At 42.2% G+C, this 19,296-nt stretch overlaps 2 protein-coding genes across 2 annotated transcripts; both read left to right on the top strand.

Annotated features, from left to right (window-relative positions):
• The first annotated feature begins 755 nt into the window (after positions 1-755).
• On the top strand, positions 756-14,277 carry scaf4a (SR-related CTD-associated factor 4a). The gene is made up of 19 exons (XM_075487602.1): positions 756-926; positions 1,994-2,077; positions 2,212-2,256; positions 2,352-2,513; positions 2,674-2,806; positions 3,151-3,287; positions 3,410-3,613; positions 3,740-3,825; positions 3,915-3,999; positions 5,371-5,547; positions 7,044-7,117; positions 7,237-7,427; positions 7,503-7,603; positions 8,477-8,590; positions 8,698-8,854; positions 9,114-9,247; positions 9,394-9,547; positions 10,297-10,449; positions 10,618-14,277. The coding sequence occupies exons 1-19, from the start codon at positions 897-899 to the stop codon at positions 11,844-11,846; spliced, it is 3,450 nt and encodes a 1,149-aa protein (XP_075343717.1). The 5' UTR covers positions 756-896; the 3' UTR covers positions 11,847-14,277.
• Positions 14,278-14,940: 663 nt separating this feature from the next.
• sod1 (superoxide dismutase 1, soluble) lies at positions 14,941-18,018 on the top strand. The gene is made up of 5 exons (XM_075487601.1): positions 14,941-15,078; positions 15,939-16,035; positions 16,156-16,225; positions 17,385-17,502; positions 17,616-18,018. Exons 1-5 carry the CDS (start codon positions 15,007-15,009, stop codon positions 17,721-17,723), a joined length of 465 nt encoding a protein of 154 aa, XP_075343716.1. The 5' UTR covers positions 14,941-15,006; the 3' UTR covers positions 17,724-18,018.
• The last annotated feature ends 1,278 nt before the right edge of the window (positions 18,019-19,296 follow it).

The raw sequence follows: 19,296 nt of genomic DNA, 5'->3' as shown, positions 1-19,296 counted from the left end.
TGTTCCAAGTCTAAGACAAGACAGTTTTTCGTCATGGAGGTTATAGATAATGCTCTCCCACCTTGCTTAAATGGAGTATTGTTTGGGTTTATACATTATTGAGGATATTGTTGTTTTTATGTTTAGTTTTATATCCAAGAATGCAAAGTGTAAATAAGCTAAATTATCAACATTATCAACTTTTAAAAAAGCTGTGAAAAACCTTCCATTTCAGATCCAAATGTAACATTCTAATATCATTAAAAGAGAAGTTCGGTTCTTTTAGACCTGGACAGTATTTCTGGCATAATATACATTAATCTACTCACCAATAACAGTTTGGTGAAAGTCGGCGTCCTTTGGAAGATATTTAGATCACTCGAGATCCGCGTATATCCATATAATGGGAGAGAACAGGGCGCGTTCAGTCATTCATTCGTCTTAAAGTATTGGTGAAATGAAGACAGATAATGCCTTATTTAGAGGCTGTATTGTCTATGCCCTGATTGATTAATTATCGAATAAACTTACTTGCTTGATTACTTACCTACTTGTTTTTACTTTTTTAACTTATCAAATTATTCATTTTTTTCACAGCTGATTTTTGAGAGATTAACTTGGAAACCTGAAATAAATTAACTTTCATAAATAACCCTTCAGTGAAGCATTTCCTTTGATAATAGTCATGAACTTAATGACTGTCTTTGAGTACTGCGCCCTCTAGTGGACAAAGCATAGAACAACAACATCGAATCCCATCATGCTTTGCCGTGCCCGCCGACCCGAAAGCTATCGGTGTGAGGCTAACTGGCGTTAGCTACCGGGAGCGGACATGTTGTACCGACTCTTCCTTGAATAAACATCGTTTGAAGCGGAGAATCGGGTGTTAAGGGGAAGGCCCGGAGCGTCAGGCAATCATGGATGCCGTCAACGCCTTTAATCAGGAGGTAAGCAGCGTGTAGGGCCCGCAGATACCCCGAACTCACCGAGTCTGCTTGTGCTGGTCATGGTGCCGCTGTGTTGCACTATTGCTAGCCGACCAGGTCGGACCAATGGGCCTGCTAGCTGGACGTCTTTTTCGGCTTTAGCCTGCTCGAGATAACGTTTATGTTGCACTCATGTAGCTAAAGTAATGCTCCCGAGTCAAATGACAGGATTCAATAGGTTCCAGCAAGCTAACACAACAATATGCAACCAGCAATGGTTCCAGTATCCTCCGTGATGTTAGCTAGTGGGAGTAAGTTATGATTACTAACACTGTGGGTGGTAACTGTGCTGCTGGCGGCACCTTGAACAAACATACACCACAGCATGATATCATATTATTGGCACATCGCGAGTTTACAAATAAAGAGCTCATTGCAGCTAATGCAGTAATACACTATGTGATTATTGAAGGAGGCAGACCAAGCTACTGGAAGGCCTGTGGACTGATTGTTTATACTGAGAGGACCCAGTCAAAACACAAGTCAGGTCCTGTGTTGGTTTTGGGTTCCTATTGTTTCTCCAAAAAACCCAAACATATTAAGCCTTCCAGTGCAGCAGTTATCATAGCTGTGTCTTCATATTTAGTCAAGCACCGAGACAGAGTGGTCAATACAAAACAGTCGCATCGCAGCTCGGTCATATTCAGTCCATCAAGTGATAACTGTTTGGGTAGTAGTTTTTTTTTTATCACACTTTGGAAGAGAAAGTAGTTGCTGTAAATAAATCTTAGTTTTAGGAGTGACAGATATAGCCTTCACACAAATTTCCCAATGACTCTTGGCCCTATTTGTTGTCTCACAATAAGGAAATTGATTGCTGGTTGTCTGGTTTTTGTGGTTATTTTTGCATATTCTATTGCTGTCTGGTTGTCCACAGCGAGTGAAATGGCAAGTTTTACTGTTAATGTCTGCACTTTAAGTAAGTCCAATGAAAAATACATCAATGAACAAAATGAATTGCCCCGTTTTATTGTTTTTCTTTTTTCCCCCTGTGTCATGACTTTCCATCTCTACTCTACTCTGTCTAGTTATTCTCACTGATGGACTCCAAGCCCCCAATATCTCGGGCAAAGATGATCTCTATCACCAAATCCGCCATCAAAGCTATGAAAGTAAGAGTTTGGCCATTTACTTTGTCTTATTTCTGACTTTATTTTGACTACGTCCTCTATTATTCAGAAGTAGTATTTGTCATTTTTAAGCCTGTCTTGATGATGTCATGCTCACTTGACTTTGTCTTTCTCAGCTTTACAAACACGTGGTCCAGATTGTGGAAAAGTTTATCAAAAAGGTGAGCCAAAAATATTTTCCATTCTGTTGCAAACCAGTTTATCCTCATCAAAAATGATCAACTCAGACCTGGTTTTCTCCATCTTGTGTCTCCAGTGTAAGCCTGAGTATAAAGTCGCAGGCTTGTATGTGGTGGATTCCATTGTCAGGCAGTCCAGGCACCAGTTTGGATCCGACAAAGATGTATTTGGTCCAAGGTTCACCAAAAACATCACAGGAACCTTTGAGAACCTCTGCCTTTGCCCCCTGGAGGACAGGGTAAGACCTGAAATAGTTGGTGGGATAGTTATGTGGGATGCATACTGGCTAGAAAAATTGTAAGCCGATTTTATTTCTCTCTGATCTAATGATAGACGTTCTCACTTTAATCCTTTTTTTCCCCCTTCGCCTGCTTCCGTGTTTCATTTCTTTCTTGTAGAGTAAGATTGTGCGGGTGTTGAACCTGTGGCAGAAGAACGGGGTGTTTAAGATCGAGGTCATTCAGCCCCTCTTGGATATGGCAGCTGGCTCCGGCAGCGGTGCGGCAGCGTTCGCAAACGCAGATGAGCCCGGTAAATTATGTGATGCAGCAATTTGTGAACATTTTACCACAGCTTTATTGTTTCAAAATGCAATTCTACACGCACAACTTTATCTGTATGGATGATATTTGTTACAATGTTTTATATATATATATATATATATTTATTGTATTAGCCGATATAAAATACATAAATAACAGATTTTTCTTTTCACCGGGGAAAGTGTTGAAAAGTTGTGAGCTGAGAAGTTCTATGTGTTTATAAAACACATTACAGTGTGGTAGGGATATGCTGATGAACCAGTGAGTGATGTTGACATTTCAAAGCAGCTGTGTGCCGCACACAAACGCTCATATTCTCGTCTCCTCACTCAGGTTCTTCGCCGCCTCCAGCCAAAGAGCCTGTTACCGAGGTAACGGCCAACTCCACCGCGGTTTCGGCTCCTCAGCTGCACAACTCCGACGCTTTTGCCGCTGTCGCGCAGCTCTTTCAGTCCTCACAGGGCCAGCAGGTGTGTTTGTACTTATGCCGACCGGCCTTGGCTCTAGCCTAATTAATTTATTCACGTTGTTTCAGCGCTTGCACTTTTCATAGACGTTAGCCACTAAATCTTCTCTCTTCACTGGTGTTTAGCTTCAACAGATGCTTCAGAACTTTCAACAGCAGCCGCCGAAGCCTGGCGGCAACGCTCGGCCTCCTCTCCACATCGTACATGCGCCGGTCCAAAACGTCCCCCCGGCCCTGGGTACGGTCATCCCACAGCTGCCTCGTCCCTCATCACAACCTCCACCGCCCTCCCAGCCTGCCCAGCCGAAGACGGCCTTTGACAAAGTGACGGTGCGTTTTAGCGGGCAAAATTTCACTGTAAATTCATGCAGTACAAGCACTTACATGTTAAAAATGCGGCATTTTAAATTTCTTTTTTTTTTTTAACGTACTCTTTGTAATCGGTCCCTCTTTTAGAAACTTCTGGACCGTTTCGACTACGACGATGAACCAGAAGTTGGAGAAGAAACAAAGAAGGATGAAATCTCCTCACAGCTGCCGTTGTAAGAGTTAACGCTTATACCTCAGCTCATTCGTGATGTTTAGGTTTTTTGGCATTTGTGAAACTTACAGTTTATCTTTTAAATCTCAGTATGCAACAGCCTCCAGCCTTCCCCGAGCACATGGAGCACTTTAATACGCAGATGATGAACATGTCACAAGACATCTCACAACAGGTAATACGAAGGGCATTTTTTCTAAATAGAAATGGTTTCATCCTTACAGATGAGCAATAGAAGTTTTTGAACATATTCACAGTACAGTTTGTTTTATTTCTGTAAGCCAATCCCTCTAATCTTTAGATGGAATGAGATGACACTTGTGCCTTTGTATCTGTATGCTGGCTCCTTATCTGCACCGTGTCTGGTTAGAGACATGAACAGAGTCCGAGGTCGGACTTCACGCTTTATGGATACTTGCCAAGCACGGTTGTGGGAGCGTTTGTAAAAGCTTTCAGTCTACTTGGGAACACACGGGCACACTGCTTACATTGTTTCCTAATTTGTACACCCTCTCCTCGCGTGTTAGTCCCTTCCACTAGAGATGCAAACACAGGCGCTAGGAGAGAGGAGTCAAAGTAACAGGCGCTTATTCAAATCGAGACATTTCAGCTTTGGAGCCGTTGTTTTAAAGCTAAGTTAATTAAACATGAATTTGATTCCATTTACAACATGCCGTGCCCCTCTTAGAGTGTGCCAAAAACACTTCTGCGCAGGATAGACCATCCACATTTAAAGCACCTCTGGTAAGCTTCCTCTCTCTTTATCCTCCGTGTGTCTCTTTGAGCTTAAGTATTTTGCAAAGATCCACCACTGAATCAAAGACAGGGGGATGAAGGAGAAAGGAGAAGAGGCAACAAGATCAATGTGATGAGCCCACTGTGTTCATTACTTGACAGAATGGGAAAAGGACCATGAAGGTAAAAGTGTGCCAAAATGACCAAAATGTATTGTGCAATACAACGTGAGAACTTGTGTCTACGTTTTGTCTTGTAAAGAAAATTCCCACGTATGTGAACTGAATTTGAAGTCACACATAAAGACAGAAAATGCGAGAACCTGTAGGAAAATATGTGCACTTCTGAGTCAGTTTTTCACCTGCAGAAAATTTTCACACAAACCTGGTCTGAATGTGAAGTCATAGGGGAAAAAAAATCCACAAATTAAAAAGTAACTTACCTGCGGCCACTTCCCAGACTTACGTCCAACAAGGGGAAGTACCTCACAAAAATGTAATCACAAGTTCAGGTTTTTGTTCTGCAATTTTTGTTCTTCACGTTGTATTTTACAAACTTGTTCATTTTGGCAGATATTTACCATCATAAAGGAGCCCGCTCCGTACTGAAAAGTCCTGGTTAATGCCTGTTTGTTTTCCAGAATTCATCTGGGTTAAACTGCCACCTTGTGGGAATTTAGCACATTTTTTTTAAAGTAAAGACAGTAGGTGTAAAAATGTGAGGCATACATATGGACAAGTCTAATTCTGAGAAACAGCGGTGATGAATCCTGTTGTATGAGCATCATATTCATTACAGTTGTCTTTCTCAGGTTCCTGTCCCTCCTAACGGCCAGCTCCAGGCCATTGGCTTACTGCCAGGACAAAGCTTCCCTGTTGCGATGCCCCCTATGGGTCATGCTTTGCCAGGGCAGCCCCTCCTTGGTCCCACTGGGCCTCCAAACTTCCCAGGGATATACCCTCCCCAAAATGCAGCCCAGCAACAACAGGTACTACAAAGTATAGTCTTAGCCTGTGTTCGAAACCGCATACTATATACTTGCATACTGCATACTCATCGATCAGACAGTATGCAGAGCGTTTGCCCACAATGCATTTCGCTCCTGCCCGAGCCGAAATCAGCCAGCCTGAAGCTGATTTCACTTAAACTCTAAACTCTGTAAACTTTAGCAACATTTGAAACATTTTCAGGCGAGAAAGTAGTCGTTTAGATCCCCAACGTGTTGAAAATCTGACAAAATACCGGCTATTTACAATTTTGTTCCGATGAATTCGGCGCTACTAAAGCTAGCCGCAGTGAGCAACGCACTTCCGGTTATTTTCACAAAATGAAATACCCGTTGCCTTTTACCATAAGCCCCTTTCACACTGCCGAATAACCCGCGTTTAATCCGCGAATTTAGCGTGTCCGCTGTTGCGTTCACACTGCCGACCCGGGCTGCCGCGTCAACTCGACTCGCCTTTCGACCCGCGTCGGACCCTAGTCTTTTTGCCGAGTTTGATGTGAACGCAATCGACGCGGGTCGGACGTGGGCGTGGCGTGACGTGAGGAGTTTAAAAGACAGAAAGGACAGCTGATTCAGAACAACAGCGACAGGTGAGGACAAGTTTTACTCTGTTTTAGCCAACATCAAGTTCGAGACATTTTTTAATATGGCCAACTGGGGAGACAAGGAGGTCCGCGAGCTCCTCAGCCTCCGAGCAGAGGACGTTATTTACCGCCACATTTCGGGGACTATAGTGCTCTTGTATTCTCCGCATATGTTCTTCGGCGGCATCCCACGTTGTAACCATCCACACCCCGTAAAATAACATCTCCATGAACTGCATATACAATTGCAAAAACGAGTCCTCAAGGTGTATTTAACCCTACCTCCGACGCATGGCTTGTGCCTACGGCATTGTACATGCCCAGCATTTTATGTGTTTCGTGTGACGCTCTGCCACTAGGCAACGCCCCCTGAACTCGGCTTCAGGCGACACGGGTCACCAACACGCCAAGCGTTCACATTGCTCGACGCGGGTCGAAGGTGCAATTTGGACCCGCTAAGGTAGCGGGTCGCAGTGTGAAAGGGGCTATAGGGAAAGCCATTACGATACAATTGGTGCTTTTGTTTTGAAAACAGGAAATGAACCTACCCTCGTTGTAGCTAGCTTGAAACTGCCGTTTTGACAGGAAATGACAATCGGCGACGTCACGTTACGTTGCATCTTGGGTAGTTTGAGTATGAGTAGTAACCCCATGATGCATGCTCAACATTTCGGAGAATCTAGTATGCATCCGGGAACTTCTCGCTTACTCAAACTCGCATACTAACTCAAAAAGTTAGTATGAGTAGTAGGAGAAGTATGCGGTTTCGAACACAGCCTTAGTCTTTACTTTAAGGGTCATATGATATGTGTTGCTATCACCAACAATGTAATTCTGAAGGAGTTGTAGCCTAAACCATAATCACAATATGCCATTTTTGCCACATCGTGTCAGGACTCCTCAGTGGACATGGACCATTCATCTATGAGAGATGGCAGACATGGTCGAAGGTCCCACTCAGGCTCCAGGTAAGCATCTGAGCAGAATGGTTCTCCGATCCGTTTCCTCTTTGATTTGCTTTTTGCTGCTAGTCTGCTGAGAGCTTCGGTTTCCGAATGCATTGCTTTTGTTTTCTCTCCATCTCCAGATCTCCAAAGAGGAGGAGGTCACGGTCTAATTCCCGCACACGGCGGTCGAGGCACAGGCGATCCCGCTCGCGTTCCAGAGACCGGCGTCACCACTCCCCACGCTCTCGCTCGCTGGAGCGCCGGGAGAGGGAGAAAGAGCGAGAGCGACGGCAGAAAGGCCTCCAACCACCCAAAAGCGAGACCCTGAGCAGTGAGTGAGAATCTTTTTACCCTCCCCACCCATCCTTTCTCTTTATTCATATTGCCTTTTGTTTCTCCTTTCCAGTTTGCAGTACAACACTCTGGGTGGGTCAGTTGGACAAAAGAACCCAACAGCAAGATGTCGCCTCTATACTGGAGGAGTTCGGGCCGATAGAATCCATCAATGTAAGTGGATTCATAAGGATCAGCAATATTGATGCAACTCTGACTTCGTTCGATGCCGAGGCGGCGATTTGTGTTTTTGTTCATCTACCACCAAATGTGCTCATATGTTCAGTTTTTTAGTGTTGTTTATTGTGTGGACAGCGCATAGCCTCTGCTTTGTTGTTTTATAAGAGATGCTCGGAACAATCGATGGCTGGAATAATTTTCAGCTTGTTTGGACCAGTAGCCTGCTGATAAAACTCATATATATTATATATGCATTTGTGTGCTGGACGGATTTACACACAGGAATGACTGGAGGGTTTTTGCTGTGTGACAAGGGCCAAAACATTACAAACACACACCCCCACTGTAATATACCATCAGCCTTGAAGGTCTTCATCAGTTAGAGGAGAACATGTATCGCTTTAAGTTGCTTCTAACATTTTGATATATTTTGTGGACAGAGAGGGTTAATGCAAATGCAGGGAGCCGCTGTAACAAAGCAGTATTTCTTCTCAAAGCATCAACTACACTCTACCTGTGTGAAAAGTTTCACAACGGAGCGCATTATAAGAGAAATAAGGTTTTCTCTAAATTTCTTTTCGTCAGATCATTCACTCGTAGTTTTTTTTTGTAGTTTTAGTTTGAAAAGTAATTAAATCTAGTGAGAAAATTGGCAGCTTGGCATTCGTGGCCTGTGTTGGTGTGTGCATGATGCATTGCATTAAAAGATTTAAAAGCTGAGTGATTACTGCATCCCTGGCTGTGTCCAGACTCGTTCGTTGTGAATGAAAAGTAGTGCTGTCACGGTAACGACAGTAGACTTTATTAAAAACCTTCATCATGTCCTTGTTTTATCCTCACTTGTCTTTGTCCTTCTCTCTCGTTAAGATGATCCCTCCACGTGGTTGTGCTTATATCGTCATGATACACAGACAAGATGCCTACAGGGCGCTACAGAAGCTCGGTAGAGGATCATATAAAGTCAACCAGAAAGCAATCAAGGTGAGTGAAGTCATGGATAGTTGCTCATTGATATACTAATGAAAATGTTAACAGAACCCCAAAGTCACACTTTGTAAATTCATCATTTTTGTTTTGCTTCCTGACAGATTGCTTGGGCTTTGAACAAGGGTATAAAGGCTGATTTTAAACAGTACTGGGATGTAGAGCAGGGGGTCACCTACATACCTTGGTCTAAGATCAGAGAGGACCAGTTGGAGGAGCTGAAAGAGGGAGGAATACTGGATGTAGATACCTTATCACCAGGTAAAAAGTCACTCAAATGCAATTTAAAGTCAAATGGAGCTTCACTGTTCATGTTAGACGAGTTTAAAAGTCTGGTACTTTAAAGTTGAAAGGGTACGCTCCCCAATATCTTTTCTTCTCTCCTGAGAGGTCTTCTTCCTTAGAAAAGTTTTCATACCCCGTTTGATTATTCAGAATGAAGCGATACGTGCCTTTCATCTTCTTCATCGCTTCATAATGTGCTCTTATTGAAATGTCTTTTTATTTATTTTTTTTTCAGAGTGGAGTGGAGTGAGGAAGGCTATTGACCACTCGGATGAACTCACGCATAACGGCCGTTCTGAGCAGCAGCAGCAGCAGCCTGAGGACACACAGGTAATACCTGTAGCTGCTCCAGGTGCTCCTCCTCTACAGGTAAACAACAGCTCAACACTGTGACATGAAGCATAATGTATATATCAGAAATGTTTACTGTAGTTTTTTAAAAAATTATTTAACCCTTGCATGACTTTCCTTAAGCAAAAATCCCTCACAGTAAAGTCTTATTTTTTTTGTGTCAGGTTCCTCCAATGCAACAGCCAATGCTTGGTGTAGGTTCTCTCCAACCTCCAGTCTTTCCGGGTCCCATGGGCATGCCTCCACCCTCCTTCACTCCAGGAGTTCCCCCTCCTCCTTTCATCAGACACGGCTTCAACCCTATGCAAATGCCTCCAGGTAGCATTTATATATATATAGTAATTAATCACCCACATACTACATACTTCCTGTGACTTCCACTACAAACTTCACTGCATATTGAGGTGACTCGGTCTTCTCAGATATGTTTACTATTCTTAGTTCTTAACCACTCAGAGCTGGGAAACCTCAGCAAAGTTTGAACACAACACAGCCGAACCACGACTGCATCACAAATAAACGGCTTTGACTTGATCTTAACAATCATTTAAGTCTTTGCACTGACCAAAATGAAAGCGCCTGAAATGGCCCATTTACTTTGGACAGCCCATGACAGAACGCAGAGCTCTTTACAGCAAACATTTGCCTTACTGGTTAGCATTGAAAGGTAGCTTTAGAGACGTTCTCATCTCCCCACCTTCCTCTTTGCGTACATTTGGAGTGATGTTTTCAGTGTTATCCCCACCAGAGAATCGTAGCTGTTCGGGGCTAGTTTACGTGAAAGGAATTTTTTTGTACTGTTTAAAAAGCAAAGACCTCTTGAGTCTTTTACATTTCACATCTGTAACGCCAAACCTAATATGAAGCTAATAAGCCAAGGAACTCGTATGAGTTGGGGTCCCTCCAATTACTGGCGTTGTCATTATGTTTTCACAAGGATATTTAAAAATAATTCAAGTGTATTGTATTGTAATATTAAGGAGGAGATATTTACTTTGTGCTAGCTGTTTTTGTTAAGTAAGACTGATGTGAAATCATATTAATTTCTCTCACCACCACTTTCCCAGGTTTTCCTCCCCCAGGTCCTATGCCGCTTGGTCCCCCACCTCCTTCCAAAGGGGGAGTCGATGACCCACCGCTGGATCCAACAGGTCTGGGCAACAGGAAGGATGAGGTCCTCGAGGGTCCCAACATCTTCAACAGTCAGCTGGGACCTATGGGTCAGTCTGTTGTTTTGTTTTTGTTTTTTTCATCCTGGGCATTCATCAGACAAGGAGAATTCTTTACTTTTCTTCCTGAAGGGGAAAAATATATAAATACGTAAATATTTTGAGGATCATGTAAAGTTGTTCATAATATTACTTTGTTTGCATCTATTTCACCTTCAGGTAACCAGGTAGGTGGTCTTCCAGTCGGACCTCTCGTCAGTCCTCCAGGTGGTCCCCTGGTTGGACCTCCAGGTGCTCTTCCAGGTGGGCATCCTGGAAACATTCAGCCGCCCTCTGGTGGTCTGCTGGGTGCACGACCTGGTATAATTCCACTCCAGCGTCCTCCAGGTCCGCCACCACCTCACATGCAGCGGTTCCCTCCACCCCATGGGCCAAGACCACCTCACCCCAACATGCCACCTGTACCCCCACAGATGATACCCAGGGGCCCACACCCTCAAATGATGCACCACGAGCCCCCCCTGACTAAAGCAGGCTTTGGAATGCCCCCTCCACACAATATAAGGCCTCCTTTCCCTCATGGGCATGGCCCTCCCCCTCAAGCTCCGCCTCCTCAAGGTCCCCCCCCTGCTCCTTTCATCAGACCAGCGGGTCCTAGAGGCATTGAAGGGCCGGAGGAAATGGATGAAAGACCATTCAGGGGAGACAGGCCTGGATTCAGGGATCGAGAGCCGGAGAGAGAACGAGACTGGGATCGAAACAGGGACAGAGAGAGAGACAGAGGTTTTGGAGGAGGAAGGCGTCCATTTGGCGATGGAGGACGGGGAGGGGGCAATGATAAAATGGATGGAAGAGACAGGCTTGGAGGTTGGCAGGAAGATGGTGGCAACCGTGGGGGAGGATGGGAGAGAGACAGAGAAAGAGATCGCGATAGAGATCGCGATAGAGACCGCGACCGTGACCGCGACCGTGACCGTGACAGAGAGAGACGAGACTGGAAGGAGAAACGAGGCAGCCTTGACAGAGACAGGGAACGGGGGAGGGGTGAAGATGGGGAGAGGGATCGAGGGAGGGGCGAGGGAGGAGAAAGAAGCAGGGGAGAAGGGGGTAGTCGGGAAAGAAGCAGAGGAGATGAAGGAAAAGGAGAAAGGCCAAGACGGTCAGAGCGTCGAGAGAGGACCACGCGTTGGGATAGGGATGATCGATTGGCTGAACTGGAAAACATGGACAAAATTCGGACCTCTAACAGCACAGAGCAATCTCACGTGAGTCCTGTGGTTACCGTGGAAACCAGTAAAGAGGGGGGACCCTCTCAAAAGAAGGCAGATTCTGAACACTTAGCTCCACCCCCAGAGGTGACCGCTGTGACAGGAGATCCGGTGCCCTCCGAGCCCTCACCGTCAGCTCAAAGTGAGCCCACAGAAACAAAACAGGAAGCAGCATCATAGGCCCTCAGCCAGAGACAGCTGTGAACCACTAAAATACACAAAAGGTTTGGTCTGCCTAAAGTCTCAGTTCTCAGTTTCAGTCGTTGGAAGGTAAAATTCTAACTCGTCGCTGTTTGTCAGTTGGTAATTGACAGTTTCTGGGCAGTAGCACCAATCAGACTCTCCCACACATTTAAAGCAAATGAACATGGAAGTATTAACATTACAATCTGGCCTTGCATCTGCATTTCAAAACAGAAGATCTATTTGGAAAAATACCTGTGAATTATCGCCAGTTAACTATTTCTTTTGTCGGATCAGTTGTAAAAGAAAATGAGTGCTTGCATGTAAAGGTTTTTTTTTTTTTATATATCTTGGCTTATATGCTGACGGAGGGGACAAATGATTTGTTTAAGCCTCATTTATTTTTAACTCCACATCCTCAACTGTTGGATGGCAGGGACTTCTCAGAGATGTCAATGTGTTCTTTTAGAGAGGTGTTGTTTTTTTTTTTTTTTTAATTTTGCCAAAATGTCTTGTCGAACACTGAATATTATCTCAAGCAACTCCGTTGTAACAGAGGCTCTGTTATTTTCTGTTTGTCATCTAGTGTGTTTAGTGTCAGCTCATTGTTGCAATCACAGCCCGGAAGACGCAGTTTCACAAGGACAATAGTGGCCTTAAAGTACCGTCATGGTACTTGCGGGCAGTTGAATGGAGAAGGGCTTGTGATATGTATTTTTGTTTTAAAAGAAAAGACGAAAAAAAAACTGTATTAATACAAATTGGAATATGTATACTTCTGTACGCATACTTTTTACAATTCTTCTTTTGACTATGTTGTGAGTTTTCATGCCTTGAGCCACACGTTATCTGACACATATTGTCTTTATTCTACCAGATGCTCGATGCCGTAAACTGATGAATCAGCGGGGTGGGCTCTGTTGAAGTCCATTATTCCGTGTCCTTAAAATCCACAACTTTTTAAAGTAACGTGCCCACTAGTGTTGACTTTTTTTTTTTTTTTTTAGAAAAAAAAACGAAGGACTCTTAAGAATCGGGGCTTGTTCTGAGAAGATCTCTGACATTAAAATGATATTTTATCTGTAACACGCAATACACCTGAAAACCAGCTCCCATTCCAGTAGATCTTTACAAAATTAAAGCATGCTTCCTATTCTTTGATCATAGAGCACTGGCACCGATGTCACGTTACTGCTCGGCTGTTAAATGACATTTTTTGGTCAAAATCAAAAACTTAAACGTTTTTTTTTAGTTTTTATTCCCCACTTAATATGGACAGCATTTTTACATGCACAAAAGTCATGTGAAAAGCGTATTTAAGTGCATATATTAAGTGAATATTCAGATGAACAGAAATCTGATGTTTGAAGCAGGCTTGTGTGTGATTGAGCCTTTAGAATATTTAGATGAAAAAGCTGAATTTTACTCGGTCAGCAACGGTTATTTAAAAATGGCTCGATATATAAACCAACAATATTTCTCTCTGGCGGGGAGGATTTTCCATATCAGCTTCTGGTGTATTGGCTGTCTACTTTTCAAAAATGATAGATCCCAAAAGGTAAACGCACCTAAGATTCGGCTGGGTATTGCCTTCTCCTCTCTCTCTTAAATTTCTCCCAGCAGTCTTATCAGAAAGAAGGAAACTAACACAAATTTAATTGAACTTTATCTTTCAGAAAGTGCAGGAATCAATGTTATGGGTTTGTTTTGTTTTTCCCAAACATGTTTATATAGAATATGTGTGTTCTGGTAGTCTTTTCTGGGTTTTCTTTTTTTTTTAAAGGGAGGGTCAAATCTTTTGTATGAGACAAAAGAGCTGAAATGTATTAAGGATTTTTTTTTTCTGGTTCCTGACCTTAAAATTCATCTGCTACAGAATGTGAGGGTTGAACAGTTCCGTCTATTAGGCAACTATTTGTCTGCTCAGTCAGCCAAACTGAAGAATTAGCTTTGGTCAGAAGGAAATATGACGAGTAAAAAACCCCCTTTGGATAAACACAGCCTATAAACGTGGTGTTTGTTTCAGCGAATACGCACTGTATTGATCTTGTCCTAATCTGAAAGCCAGAATCAGCAAGTACATCACGAGTGTGGAATATCTTTTGACGAAGGTGAGGAGAGTAGACCTACAGTGATGAAATGAAGGGTACTGCCTGGAACACTGCTGTAAATATGCTTGTATCACTGGCAACTTTAAAGGTTTCATGGTAAATGCTGTCAATAATCTGTGATTTGTTTATCTAAGAGACACAAATTGATGTGGAAAGAACATTGGAGGCCCCTTGCTTTAACGTTTTTAACTCCTAGTGGTTTGAAAATTGACAGATGTTTCTATGATTTGTTTGAAATACAAAAGACGTGGAGATAAAATCTTCAATATTTCAGCCACAGGAAATTGTTTTTAATAAACTATTTTTGTACCAAATCATTTTGCTTCTTGTGTCTTATGTCTAACATGTACTTGGTAGTGAAGTTAATCTCTATTTTCTTTTTTTTCAGTTTTATAAGATAAAGACAAAAGTGACTAATTATGCAGGCCTGGTGTTTATTGAAACTGGTAAAGTTAACTTTAGCTAATATGACAAAGAAAACCATCTAATTAAGATGAGGTTTCATAAAACCGAATGGGATAGCTGGCTTTTTCATCTGATTATTCTTCCCTTCAGATGCTCATCTGGAAGCCTGGGTTAAATGTATAATATGATTCAATTAGGTTATATCTTCATATGAAACTAATCAGATTAGAATACTATTTAATTGTGGTCCTTGGACCCAGTGATAGGATTCATAAACGATATAATAAAGATATTTATTTAGCATGGATTACTACCAACATCTAGCCTGACAATGAAGGTATGATTATACAAACAGGGCCATAAGTAGAATGTACTTATATGTTCAAAATGACAGTAATTGATAAATCTTAAAGATTTATTTATTTATTTTTTCTGCTCACATGCATAGACTGGATACGTTGACGTGCATGTGAGGCTACGTTATCGTCTTTGACCAATCAAATGTTGCTTTTTGTTTTATTTGACTATGATTGGCTCGCTGTCATAGACTCCGCCCATTAAGCTTATACATAGGGTAGGTTGTCGTGTCGGAGAGCAGCACAAGATAGTAACTTTGGTGTCTTGGAAAAACTGTTGCAGAGATGGTGCTGAAGGCTGTTTGTGTGCTAAAAGGAGCTGGAGAAACCAGCGGGACGGTTTTTTTTGACCAGGAGGTAAGATGTGCTACATGCACATAGAAGGGAAAATAAATAAATAGAGATTTTACATTAATTTCACTGGGTGCGTCAGTGTGCGAATGCTAAGCTAAGCTAGCTGAGCTCTCCATTCACAAGCTTGCTCTCGAGCTAGGCACATGTTATTTATAGATCTTAAGGCATTGAACTCCGGCAGATTGGGCCAATCCTTACATATCTGAATGACGTTACCCAACACCTCTTCAATGCAAAGTAGTGCTCAGCTGCACGTTGCAAAACAAAACGTGCAGGTGCGCAAATATTGAGAGTTAGTCGACACACTTTATACAAAGTAGGCTACTCGTGCTATCGCGGAACTGCCCAGTGAGCGTAATGTCTTCAATCAAAGCCCAGGCAACAAAGGCATAACCTTTGAACACTAATGGCCTGGGGTTTTGTAATTATTAACAGCGTACATATCCGTTGTGTAAGTTAAGCTCTTGCGGTCTCGGTGTCTAATTAACATTACCGGTTTATCCACACCAAGTCAGTTCTCGCCTCGATATTTGTGGCTGTTAATGCAAAAAAAAAAAAAAAATACGGCACATTTTTGCCTTATTAAAACACGTCAGTGGTAACCTTAAATGTAAGAGCAAACACCAGTTTACTCGTATTTTTGCTGAGTCATAGCTCGACCGACCTCGGTCTATGTGACGCGGGACTTGGGCATGTGCCACAGGCGGTAAGGGCCCCCCTTTATGAGCACACAAAGGCTTCCACGAGTCAACTTTGCCGACCATTAAATATATCATGGCATAGAGCTAATTCTTTGTGATTATCTGACCTGACCTGCTTGCTGGTTTTTGACTGCCCTGTTTGTTTGCATCTCGATTTGCCAGAGCGACTCGGCTCCTGTAAAGGTGACAGGAGAAATCAAAGGCCTTGCCCCTGGTGAGCATGGCTTCCATGTCCATGCTTTTGGCGATAACACAAACGGTGAGTGTCTGTGTAACCTGTATTTACTGTGAGATTGCTTCAGGTTTCTGAAATTGCTGGACTGGCAAATGAACGTATTTGCGTTGCCTAAGTTTGCTGCTTACGTTTTGTGTTTCCCAGGGTGTGTCAGTGCAGGACCGCACTACAATCCCCACAACAAGACTCATGCCGGTCCTAATGATGAAGTAAGGTGAGTATCTGAGGGTGAGATGGTTCTCCTAAAGCTCTCTTAAATGTCAAATTAGAGGGCTTGAAAATACTTCTCTTTTTTTTTTTTTTTTTGTCTTAACTGAAATTTGTGAAAAATAACCAATACTCTGGTTTGGGGATTTTGAAGAGGGGCCTAAAGGGAAGCTCGCTCATCGTTCTAGAGGAAGCTACAACTAGTTTGAGCAGTCACAAGTACTTAAATTTAGACGGGTAAAGCTTGCTTACTTTATGCCTGCCGTTCCCGCCTTTTTATTTTTTTTGAGGGCTGTGTTGTTTTTTTTAAATTAAAAGGAAAAGTCTAACCTGAAATGTACATGCAAAATGTTTTGAGCCATGCTGAGCCAGAGGACATTTAACTCAAATTGACCTTTTTTCCATGGTGATAATGACTGATCTTTGCATACGTACCCCTTACGAATAACATTTCTTCCACCCTGTATATGAATTGTGCATTCTGATTAATGCTCTTCCTGAAAGATCAAAATATTTGGAATTACAATTTTTTTTCCTCATAGCTTTAGCTAAAGTCATGACCATGTTATTAGTCATGGTTGACTGGGTACTTGAAAGCTACTATTGAAGCACAGCAGCCACATGTGACAATTATCTGCATTTTTGGTCTATGGGATCATATACACCGCCTCAACACTTTTTTTTTTTTGTAAGTAAATGGAACTGACAGCATGTTAATAGATGTTATTAACTTAAATGTGGTGCCCAGCATACAACAATGGATGCTTTTATACATGAGCAGTAGAAAATTAGGTCTGGACTGGCAGTTACCCGTTCATTCACTTCATTGTATCTGTCCTTTTAAAAGTTGAAATACTGCAGGGTACTGCCTGCAGTAAGCACACAGAAGGCTGGACGCTGCATGAATTGCAGTGTTCGACAGCATAACTAAAAGGTGCATAAGCCTCCACACCTACCTCGTGACAGCTTTTCTCAACATTGCATGTAATTAAGATAATGGTTCTGTTATGAGCACCAACACTCTTTTATCAGAACTGCTCTGGGGGATACCCAACAGTTTGGTCTTTTTCAGTCATTATTTTGACATTTTACTGTGATGCTGGCTGGATAAACTCTGGACTAAATGTTGGAGACATATAATGTGGGTTTTTTTGTTTTCTTTACAGACATGTTGGAGATTTGGGGAACGTGACTGCAGGAGCAGATAATGTTGCCAAGTTAGACCTCACAGACAAGGTTATCACCCTTGCAGGCCCATACTCCATCATTGGCAGAACCATGGTGGTAAGGAAAAGTAGCAGTCCTTTGCCATCCAATGAATAACGTTTGCCAAACTGCTAAACCGGGGTTTTAACTTTGGTTAGTTAAGCTATAAGGTTTCTGTTCTCGTTTCTTAGATCCACGAGAAAGCTGACGATCTGGGAAAAGGAGGAAATGAAGAAAGCCTGAAAACTGGTAATGCTGGTGCACGTCTAGCCTGCGGAGTCATTGGCATTACCCAGTAAAATGCACAACAACGTAGAGCACTGAAAACCTTTTCTCCTGACTGCACTTAATGAGACCAACATAGCTACTTGAGTGACAGTTTGTCATTTTCAGTACTCTGTTTTTTGTTTTTTGTTTTTTTTTGTTGACCAGTTGATGTAGTAATTAAGCCATGCTTTGCCCAGTCCGTTCCTAACGACAATTGTATGTATGAGTTTATATGTCTGTCAGTTAGTCTTGGTCCCAAAGAATTGGTAACGCACAAGTAGGTTACAAATGTATACTATTGGGGAAAATAAATAAATTGAAAAATCATTAGTATCAAGCGTGATCATTGTCCACATTTTCTGAGTGTATGAAAAGTGAGTTTTTTTTTTTGTTCCCCCTACCCCATCTGAATGGGTCCTGTGTAATTTCTTTAAAAAAATGAATAAAAAGCTAGTAATGTTAGCCCCTCCCTCAGGTCTGACAAAATCTGTAGATTTACTTTGTAACCTGGTGAAAATGTTTCGTTAACAATTGTCCCTGAGCACTGGTATCAATACATGTTGGTCCTGCATAGTTGCATGTGGCCTTGTGTCAAAATTAAACATGCAGTACAGTGATTTTAATGATTTTATGAGACACATTCTGACTCTTTTCAGTTTATACTATTTTCTAAGTATTTTAAGCTAATACGAATCTGTGGAGAGACCTTAGTTCCCAAACGGTGTTCCCAAATGACACGAATGGTGCCACATGTTAGTTTGGAAATTGAGCTGCGTTTGCTGCCGGACCGTTAAGGTCAACAATTATAGAGTTGCATTTGCTGGATACACTGTTGTGAAATGGCTGCTGTATCTGTGTGGTCTTTTGATCATTATGACCTGCACAGTCCTCTTGAGACCATGTCTGACTGCAGGGATGAGAAATATTCAAAATGCTTTTAAATCTAGTTTTTCTTATCAAATTGAATAGAATTGAATTTTTTTTTTTTTTTTTAAATTGATCAAATATCCTGGGTAAGGACATTATTGGCTGGTGACAAAAGTTCTGTTACAACAAGTGGCTCATTACTACTAAAACAGGAGTTTGGGTACCACTGAATCTAGAGAGCCAGAATTTTCTTGGGGTCCCCGATGACCAAAAAAAAAAAAATGGGAACAGTTGCAGTATGTAATATGCTCAGTCTTCATCTAGAGGGCATCGCAACACAACTCAAATTATAACAAACAGAGGTCTTATACTTGTCAACAGTTTCTAATATTTTATCCTCTTCAAAATAAAAAAAAAGCATAAGTGTTACATATGAGTAACTGTTATTTTAAACAAGCTGGTGGTGTTTCCTCTTGTTTTCCTCATAAGTGGACGCCCAAGCCTTTGTGCCACGTTCGAAATGGAAACTTCCAAAACACTTTTAATTGCTCTTGTACACACACAAAAGCATTACATTTCATGAGCATCTCAGATTAGCTATGAGTGTCCTTCTAAAACAAACAAAAAAAAATCTATTAGTAATGGCTTGTGATTGGAAATTTTGGTAAGAAATTGTAATATGTGTATGTTCTTTCTCCATCGTACCTGTGAACTGAACAGCTGCGCCCCACGCAGGCC

This window comes from Odontesthes bonariensis, chromosome 16, assembly GCF_027942865.1.
Source record: "Odontesthes bonariensis isolate fOdoBon6 chromosome 16, fOdoBon6.hap1, whole genome shotgun sequence".
Taxonomy (NCBI): domain Eukaryota; kingdom Metazoa; phylum Chordata; class Actinopteri; order Atheriniformes; family Atherinopsidae; genus Odontesthes; species Odontesthes bonariensis.
This window is presented reverse-complemented; position numbering and strand designations above follow the sequence as displayed.

Excerpts from the sequence above, each read along its gene's own strand:
- scaf4a (XM_075487602.1), top strand. The coding sequence starts at position 897 with ATGGATGCCGTCAACGCCTTTAATCAGGAG. Across the intron at positions 7,118-7,236 it reads AGGTCCCACTCAGGCTCCAG|ATCTCCAAAGAGGAGGAGGT; the intron begins GTAAGCATCTGA and ends CTCCATCTCCAG. Across the intron at positions 8,591-8,697 it reads TCAACCAGAAAGCAATCAAG|ATTGCTTGGGCTTTGAACAA; the intron begins GTGAGTGAAGTC and ends GCTTCCTGACAG.
- sod1 (XM_075487601.1), top strand. The coding sequence starts at position 15,007 with ATGGTGCTGAAGGCTGTTTGTGTGCTAAAAGGAGCTGGAGAAACCAGC. Across the intron at positions 15,079-15,938 it reads CGGTTTTTTTTGACCAGGAG|AGCGACTCGGCTCCTGTAAA; the intron begins GTAAGATGTGCT and ends TCGATTTGCCAG. Across the intron at positions 16,226-17,384 it reads GGTCCTAATGATGAAGTAAG|ACATGTTGGAGATTTGGGGA; the intron begins GTGAGTATCTGA and ends TTTTCTTTACAG.